The following is a 10,205-nucleotide window of genomic DNA, read 5'->3' on the forward strand; positions in this document are numbered from 1 at the left end:
AAACGAAAAGGGAAAATATGGAAGAGCTCCGCACCTGGACGAGCTTATGAACATGACGAGGGACGACGTCGTTCAAAGACATGTCTGAAAGAGCCCTTAAGTCCGCTGGGGTGACAACCTCGTGAGCCCTGTCCACGGCCAACCTTTCGTCGTCCCATATTGTTGACGAACGAATGTCAGCCTTCTCCTTCTCCTTCCCTTTACCAGCCACGTGCTGCCTTTTGGAGCCAGGAGTAGCGATCTCCTCTATTGACGTAGTCGGAGAGGCAGTCCTCTCGTCTCAGGAGCTACGCGGAAGGAATGGTACTAAGGGGAATAGGAGCAGGGCCCTTCCCGGTCATGCGCACAATCTTCTTCCCCAGATTGGACAGCGGCTCGTCCTTCTTCGATCTCATCTTCGCGTACATGTCCTTGTTAAATTTTGTCGTCATCTCTGCAAGAAGAAAACGCTTATCAAGAATGCTTAAGTACACATAAGAAGAATCAGCACTGACGAAGATAATACTTACTCTTTTTGCCTTCAATACCAAGTTGACGAAGAACGTAAGGTGACGGGTCGGGACTGAGGTTGTAAAATGCAAGAGACCGGGGGTCAACCAGTTCGTCCCAGCTCTCAATCGTCTCCGCGTACCCGATCGCAGTCTCGATGCGCTTCTTATACTGGCTCTTAAGCCTAGGTCGTCTCTTAACTATGCCAAACAAAGAAACAAAGAAGTTAGCAAAACCAGAAGCTCAAAAGTAGCAAAATTAAACGACGGGGAGAAATACTGACGCACCTAAGGTCGGGGTTCCCCACCGACGGAGCAACCTCGGGATATCACCCCAATCACTGCTGGATTGAGTCTCGAAGTCGTCCCCAGACACAAAGAAAAAGTGCGACTTCCAATACCTGAAGGACGAGGGCAAGCCCTTGACAATCCTAGTCTTTCTCTCCCAGGGGACTAACTCATAATACCCCCACTCCTTAGATTCTTTCAAGCGGTACAAGTAGGTGAGCTCAGCCATCCTGATCATATCCCCGTTGGAGGCTAACCATATTTGCATACAGTTGATCACGATCCTCCATGAGTTAGGCATGAGCTGCCCGGGGCCAATACCAAAGTGATCTAGAAGTTCCATCAGGAACGGGTGGATAGGGAATCTAAGCCCGCAGGTGAAAGTTGACTCATAAAAACATACTTCACCTGGGAAAAAGTGGCAGGCCCTATCTTCTTCCCTGGGTAGACGAACACGAACCCTAGACGGAAATTGAAACCTATCCTTGAACCTATTTACGGTTTCGGTGTCCAGACCACAAACCTCCCCGAGGGCGTAAAAAGCCCTAACCTCCTGTGGGCCGGAGACGGCTGTATCTCCTTCAGCCGGGTCGTCACTAGATGACAACCCAGTCTCAAGATCACTAGACCTAACCTCAGACATTGACCCTCTCCTTGCTAAACCCTCGAACCAATTTAGTGATTGATGGAGCAAGGGCAACAAGTCGCCCAAAACCACGCTCAAACAATTGCCCTCAAACACAAAATTTTCTAAAAACGGATAAGTACCCAAAGACCCCCCTAGACGCGTGAAAAGGAAGGAGACCGACGGGCAAGCTATCCTAACCTCCAACCTATCAACCATGGAAATGTAGAAATCAAAGGGCAGAGAAATACGACACAAACTAAATCCTCAAAAAGAAAAACAGAGACCAACAACAGAAGAGAAATAAAAGGAAACATAGAATCAGAAATTATGCTGCAGTAAAGGAAAAAAGAAGGAAGTAAAAGGAAAGAGAAATGCACCTCCAATGGCAGAACAGCAAAAACACAGCGCAAGGTGATTTGGAGAAGAAAGGAAGTCTCAAGAGAACGCTCAGAGTATCACTAGGAAAGTTTCTATCTTTGCTCTCTGAAAAGTAAAAGAAAAATTAAAGAGGAGAAGTTTTTAACTTAGACCAAAAAGCGATTGAAAAACCAGCGGGAACTCCAAGGGTCATACCATTAATTCCACGGATCATCACGCGCCATATGGCCATGATTGCGTGTAGCGCCGCCACTAAGCATTAAAAGCGGAACAGAACCCCAAGAGTCACAAGAAAAACTTTTCATCTTCTGGGATCGTCATGACACGTCACCGACGACCCCAGAACCTGGGGGGCAATTGATGGGAATGACGATTCTACATCCCTAGACGAAGATAACACTAATGACGAAGGAAGCATCCTTGACGAAGTCATCAAGAACAACGAAGAAAGCTATCATCACTGACGAAGGCAGGGAGTCATTCAATGCAGTCAATCAATGACCTGAGTAGTTACGAAATCAACCCAGCAGACCGTTGGGAACCTCTTAAAAGTATCATTATTGGACCAGGGGCGTTACTTGAGAAAGCATTAACCACCCCAACGGCTAGCCCCCAAGGTCGCAGGTATAAAGCTCCCACACAGTCAATAGAAGGTACGATATACAAAAACACAGACCCACATCTTGATTTCTATTTTTTATCATTCTAACTTTGGCATCGGAGACGTTGTGGCAGGCACCACACCGGTGACCATCATTAAGCATACTCTCTCGCACAACGAAGGGTTCCATCTACTCACTGTAACGGACGATCCTGTGCATCATCAATATATATATGTTGAGAAACACTCACAAAATGATAGTAAATTTGTAACATCACTCGTTTTACTCTTGCTATAAGGAATATAATCAAAACTTTTTTTTTTTAAATAATAATAAGGTTTTAATTTTTAAAAGAAACGAGGTGCAAAGAACCCTATGGAGTAATGCAAATAAAAGTCCTTGTAATTGTTACTATTTTGCTCTATACCTACCAATCACAATTTGTCATACATCACTTTTTCTTTTTTGTAAAGTAATCCAAGTTTAAAATAGAAAAATCTAGATACATGACATTCAGTAGTTAGTTATTATAAAACGAAACACTATCAGAGTGACAAATAATACAACTATGAACCATTGACGTAATAGTCACTCCACAAGTACAAGTTCTTGTGGAGTGGAAGGAATAAGACAATGGCCAAAGTTCAAGTTTTTAAGAATGAGCTTCTCATATATATACACTTAGATTAAGTTATAGTAGGATTTCTAAGCTCAAAAAGCCCTTAAATTTCCAACATGAACCTCAAAAATTAAAAATACCCTCATCTGCAAAATAAAAATTGGCTTGTATCAAATGGATGTATCCATTAATATTTTTAAAAAATTTCCATAAAAAAAAATATTTTTTAAATTAGAGCAGGCCACTTGTGGGGCACATGTCTATCTGAAGATGTATGATATCTTATCTTCGATACTTGAGTAGTTCTAGAACCACAAATTATTCCATAATTTTTTTTGCCACAACTTTGATGTGATAGATTGTGAGTGGTTAACCATCATTTGCACATAACCCACCATTTTTTCTTCATTAATCACACTCTACCACTTTACTATTTTGACAAGAAATCATATACTATAAAATAAAAGTTGGGTTTAGATGCCGTGGTTGTGCCAAGTGGCTTCACCAAATTGAGGAATTTTTTTTAGATTTTTAGATTTTGAAAAGAAAACATTTAAAACCAACTAATATTATATTAACATTAGATTTTTTATTCATGTCAACTTCTAATTACAAAGACCAATAAAAACTAATTAGATAAACCTAATCTGAATCAAATAACACTCCCAAAACTAATTAGATAAAACAGGAATACAAAACCTTCTAATTAAAATGAATTACAAGGACCAAAAAATACTAATTATATGAAGACTAAGACGCATAAAACATAAAAAATAAAAAATAAAAACAGAAAGGAGCAGATGAATTTGATCACAATTGAAATCTTATCCGCATCAAATACCCCTTCCAAATATTAATATTTTACTATTATATATTGACTCCTTTAATTTTCAAACTAAGTCTCTCTCTCTCTCTCTCTCTCTCTCAATTAAAAAAAAAAAAAAAAAAACTCTCTCCCTCTCCTAGAAGCCGTTTGACATGGAAGACATCACTACCACCACTAGCAAGTATTTTTTTATATACTTTACTTGTACTTTATTTGTCTTTCAAAATGAAAATCCATTATGAGTTTACGACTATCAAGATCTGTAGATTCAGCCAACAAAAAGCAAACAAACACTATTCTTGCAAATAGATCATATAAACAATGAACAATTGAAAGTAACCAATATAGTCATACATTTATTTTACATAGTAAATTTGTATCGAATTACAAATTTATCTGCTTCAATTGTGTACATTTTTTTCTCAAAAAAAAAAAAAATTTGTGTACATTTATTTTATAATAAATTTGTTTCAATAAACTAATCTTGAATTATGAATACTTCAATAAACTGGGATGCTAATGCTGTTGCAAATTTGCAAGGACATGATATATATAATAAGTACCAAAAAAAGAAAATCTCCATTCAAGAAATTGATCTCCAGGCAAGTCTTTTTCTTTTTCTTTTTTCTCTAAAAACTATTGTTATTATCATCTTTTTCTTTCTTGCCTAAAAACTATTGTTATTATCAGTACATTGGCTTTAGTAGTTGCCATGCGTAAATTTCTTCCTTATGGGTTAAATGGTTGAACAACATTTAAATAAAAAACAAGAGAATCAAGGTTAAGACGAAGATCCATTATGAATGAACAACGAGAAGGACCTACAAATTCAGCCACTAAGAGGCAAAAAAACACAATTTAAGATCAAATATTCGTGCAAAAGATCATATAAACAATAAACATATGGTCATACATTTATTTCATAATAATTTTTACTTTCAACTGCAAACTCATCTATTACAAATGCACACATTTATTTCATAATAAATTTATTGTGAAATACAAATGAAAGTAATAAACTTAGTCATGTGTATTTTTCATATCATTTTTCTTTGCAAGTACTTTTTAACTTTTTTTCTTTTTTTTTAAACTTTTCATAATTGTATCTTTATTTATTTACTCTATGACAATTCCTGTAATCCTACTAGCATATGTAAATTTTAAAAGATAATATTTTGTAAACTAAATCATTATCTTTTGAAAAAAGAATGATTTTAATTGTTTGCACTATTTCATTATGTTTGCTTATGCAAAAATCTATCAGTTATGCCTATCTTTATCTAAAAATAAGGTTATCAACAATTTTTTTTTTTCATATTTATCTTTGAGTATATTTACAACTGGAGATTAGATCATAGGGAATAATTTGATGAGATTTTATATTAGAATTTAACATGAAACTTTAGACGTTACTTTAAGGATGCCTACAATGAAAGCTACAAGTTCTCTTTTTCTCTCCAAGGTTATTTAACTCTATCATTTCTTTTTCTTCTTCTTCTTTTCTATTTCACTATACACATATATATATTTGACAGAATCTTTTTTTTTTTTTCCTATTTCATAATACACATATATATATTGATAGGATGAAATTCGGTGCCTCCTCCCTCACTTTCCAAAGAAAAAAAAAAATTCTCATGTAAGTCTCTACTTTTATTTTTTAATGTTTAGTAATTTTTATTTTTTTAATGTTTAATAATTTAGGTTTTTCTAAATTCTTAACTATTAAATTGAGGTTACCACTTAAATAAGCTTTCAAATATATTTTTTATTTTATCTTTTTTAATTATTGAATTCAAGATTTTTTTTTCATTTAAATATGCAATGGCGATTACTTGAGCTTTAAAGCTTAATATATTATTTTGTAAACTCCCTTTCTATTTTTTGTAGCCATCTCTTTTTATATTAGTTACATAGTTAATTTTTGAATTATATGATTTAAAAAATGAAAAAAGAAAAAAAAAACTTAATCTTACACCTGCATTCATTATATAACTTAAAATAAAAGACTATTTCTCTTTACTTTATTTTAATTATCTATTTTATTATTTAATTTTAATTAATTTAAAAATATTTTCTTATTTTTTTTAGTTTACACATAATTTTTCTTCAGTACTGTTTGTATATGACACAAATCATTAAAGGCAAAACCTGATAGGCTGGATTCATTTATGGGCCGGCGTACTACGTACTAAACGAAACAATAGGAGCACTGGCGAATTTTGTGTTTCAATGAAAATTTAGCTTTACAAAAAAAAAAATATGAATAAATAAAAATAAAAATTTTGCTTGGTTAAAAAAATAAAAAATTTGTAACCACACCTAACTAAGTCAACAAATAAAAATCTCTCAAAAAAAAAAAGTCAACAAATAAAAATAAAAAGCAAAAGAACCCCTAGAAGTAGTACTGGTGGTGTTTCTAATGCCTGTATTGATGGGTGGCTTGTGAAGTTGTTGACATGTAATGGGGTGTGTTACAGTGTTAGTGTTAGTAGACGTGTCACTCTATAGCCAAAAGGGTGTCACTCTATATGTTTATTCAATCAATACAATATATACATACAATTCACTACTCATTCATGACAACACATGGAGCAATTGTTGAAAATTTTCAACCAAGATCCTCATATCAAAAAAGCAAAGGAATTAGAACATCCAAAGAACAAAAGGGGGTGAAAACTAAAAACAATTTACCAAACTCTCAAATATCACTAGTAGAGATATTTATTTTAAAAAATAGTAGGTAGACATAACACAACTAATAAGAAACTAGTCATGAGAATGAGAGGAAGAGGCCACAAGTTCCTACAATGTCAAGAATAGTTGTGTTTGTGTGAGGAAGGTGAATTACACCTCTTCATTACACATATTTGGGTAACAATGCCACTAACACAATATATAGGGCATATATGCGAGTGTGTATATATATTTGGTATATGAGAGTATTAATGTATTGGGTTTTAATGGGTCAAACCAATACATTTGCAACCGAAAAATGTCTAATATTAACGTGCGGAGAGCATTATCCATTATTGGATTCAACGGATGCCAAGCAAAATACATTCCAACTATTCATGATTTAATTAGATACACATAGATGACTATAGATAATGGGCTTAGTTATGCATCTCGTTTACTTTGAGTTAATCCATGTATCTTCTAAATCCAGAAAAGATGACAATGTGTTAAGATCCATAGCTTCATTTGGCAGAAAAGGATTAGTAGCCCTCCAATTCTCAGGCTTCCCTTCATCCATTACATCTTTAAGCTTGGCATCGCATCCAGAAACTGGCAAATCCAACACAATGTCAGGTACATTGATTTCATTGGTTTGGTGGCAATTTGAATCTTGCACATTCGGTCTCAAAAGGTAATTTGTATCCGAATCTATCAGGAAGTCAGAGATATTAATCTCTGGCTGAACTAAAGGAAATAGGTTTTCACTATTCCCATAAGGAACTATATTTTCATTGAAAATTTGATTATTATCTGGTTGCCATGGGAGGATAACCTTTGTGCACCGCACTGCTTTTGGTCGAATCACAGGGTGAGCAACCGGTTTTATTCCTGGATTGGAGTCTGATGTCAACTTTCCTATCCTTCCGATGGATTTTAATATTCTACTACTTTGTTCATGAATCTTGTCACTTTGCACCCTCTTGCTTAAAATGGTGTTCCAGTAATTCTTTATCTCATTGTCAGTTCGTCCTGGTAATCTCCGAGCAATGAGTGACCAACTGCAACACTCGTTACACAACGTTTAGTTTGTAAGCACATTAATTTATCACTTTATAGTGTGACATTTGGGAGGAGGGAGGGAAATTTTCCCCAGACCCAAAGGAAAAAAAGACCATATAATCTATGCAAATTCTTTATAGTTTCACTGATTGACACTTCATGAAAATATTCATGGTTCAAATATCTCATCCACCTTTATAACTATCAAAATTTATAATTAAAAAAAAAAAAATCTTGCATGCAAAATGAGTTTCTTTCACTTGTTTATGATTTGCACAATTGTGGATTTTATAAATATTTTCTCAAAATTAAATTTACTGTTACTTTTGTTGATCTTTTATTTGATAGTTGTTAAACTTATCACTATATATTATCAAATTTGCAATTAATAGCAATGTGTAAGGCGTTTTTATCATTTCATCGTAAAATTATTATAATAATAAAAATCATAAAATTATTGTAATGAAAAAAAGGGTGTTGTTTATCATATAATAATAATAATAATAATAATAATAATAATAATAATGTATTTAGTTTTCTTTTTAATCTAAAATATATTTTGGTTTGCTCAGAAGAAGTTAATAAAAACCTTATACAATATTATATATGAAGATCACTGTTATGCATATAACGTTTTGAACAATTTAGTCAACTTATCATCTAAGTTGTGGAAAAAATTATCTCTTTAATATTGTTGAGGTGGTAAGTTGAAATTGGTGAAACATGAATTTACATGAGCTTGTTGCTAACATTGTTTTAATCACAACATGTCATTATATACTAATGACAACATGTTACTAGGGCAGGTTGGGTAAAAAGGGTTATTTAACTTCTTCTTTTCTTTTCTTTTTTTCCGAAAAGTTATTTCACTAATCGTATTATGAATAAGAATGTAGTTCCTAAGTAAAAAATAGGATTGTAAATCAATCAAAATCTTAGTGGACCCCTAAATATATGTCATCAGTTTTGTGAGCACATTAACTTAACACTTGATGCATTTTCACTTTCCATGCAAACTAACTCTTGGAAATCAAAATAAAAAACACTTGGAAATTCTAGAAGAGTGAGTATGACTACATGGAATCCAATAATAATATATCATTTTTTTAATAGTAAAAGCAGTGCTATATGATTTTTTAATACCTTATTTCTTATAGCTAACTAAAAATTAGAAGGAAATGGCGAATTCATTAGGAGAGATCACTGTATTAATTACTATAAAGTTTTCTGAATAGACATAATTTAACCATGTTCTTACCATTTCTCATGTTTAAAATCATATTTCCCCATTCATTCTTGAAGTGTGAGTGTGACCACATTAAATCTAATAATAATATATAATTTTTTTTTAATAGTAAAAGCAATGCTATTTGATTTTTTAATACTTCATTTCTTATAGCTAACAAAAACTTAGAAGGAAACAGTGGATTCAATGGGAGAGATCCCTGTATCAATTATTGGAGTATAAAATTTTTTGAATTCACATCATTTAACCATGTTCTTAGCATTTCTCATGTTTAAAATCATATTCCCTCATTCATTCAGGAAGATTCAGTTAAGTATGCTTGGTTTCAATTCGCATGCAACATATCGGCATCTAGATTTTCTCAAAATAAATAATTATAAATGTTTGGGCCTTAAAAGATAGACGTTGACATATAAAAAAAAAAATGTTTGGCCCTTTAGTTTAGTAGTATGTATTAATCAAATTACATATTTCATTCTTCAAATTAATCTTGACTTAATTAATATTAAATAGAATTATTTAATTTATAATATTTTTATGAATAACTTATTTAATCTATATTTAAATATAAAAACCGTTATTTAGATTTATGGCCTCAAGTCTAATATTATATTGAGCCGGCTCCAGAGGAGGAGAAGAAGAAGATTTCCCATACCTGTTACCAAGAAGCTTATGTAGTTTGATAATGAGATCTTCTTCATCCTCAGAAAAGTTGCCTCTCTTGATACCTGGCCTTAGATAATTCAACCAACGAAGCCGGCAACTCTTCCCACATCGCCGCAGCCCTACAAAATAAGAAGTGTCAAGTGTGAATAATTGACAAAAGAGAACCACTTTGAGAGAAGAGAGAATATATGGTGCAATATATATTGTTAGAAGTTAGAACCAGCTCTTTGAGGCAGGTCTGTCCATTTCCCTTCGCCATGGATTTTAATGTAGTTTTTAAGGATCTTATCTTCCCATGCAGACCATGCTCCTCTGATTACACCTTTCGCACACCATGGCCTCCTTTCCATTTCTGCTCTCTCACAGCACTTTTTTTTTTCTCTCTCTCTCTCTCTCTTTTAGGCTTTTGCTTCCACTACTCTCCCACTCTACAAGGAGCTCCAAACCTTCTTAATTATATAAATGTGAATGTGCGAGTGCAAGTGCAACAGAAGCTTGACACGACTGATTTTATTAATTTATTTATATATATTAATTATAATAATATTATATTCAGCAAAAAAAAAAATATGAAATTATTATTATTATAATCATGGCTGTAGCTATCACGTTTTCACACCGTTTAGCAACAAGTTCCAATATTTCCTGATATTCAATTATAGGGACCACCTATATTTGAGTCTATACTCATCTTTTTATTTTTTTATGAATAATTGATAAGTCTAA

General features: G+C 33.2%; 1 protein-coding gene across 1 annotated transcript; it reads right to left on the reverse strand.

Annotated features, from left to right (window-relative positions):
• Positions 1–6,962: 6,962 nt before the first annotated feature.
• On the reverse strand, positions 6,963–9,829 carry LOC115967712 (transcription factor MYB3-like). The gene is made up of 3 exons (XM_031086849.1): positions 9,700–9,829; positions 9,469–9,598; positions 6,963–7,566 (listed from the first exon to the last, which is right to left on the reverse strand). Exons 1-3 carry the CDS (start codon positions 9,827–9,829, stop codon positions 6,963–6,965), a joined length of 864 nt encoding a protein of 287 aa, XP_030942709.1.
• Between the last annotated feature and the right edge of the window lie 376 nt (positions 9,830–10,205).

The sequence above is a fragment of the Quercus lobata genome, chromosome 2, assembly GCF_001633185.2.
Source record: "Quercus lobata isolate SW786 chromosome 2, ValleyOak3.0 Primary Assembly, whole genome shotgun sequence".
Classification (NCBI taxonomy): Eukaryota; Viridiplantae; Streptophyta; class Magnoliopsida; order Fagales; family Fagaceae; genus Quercus; species Quercus lobata.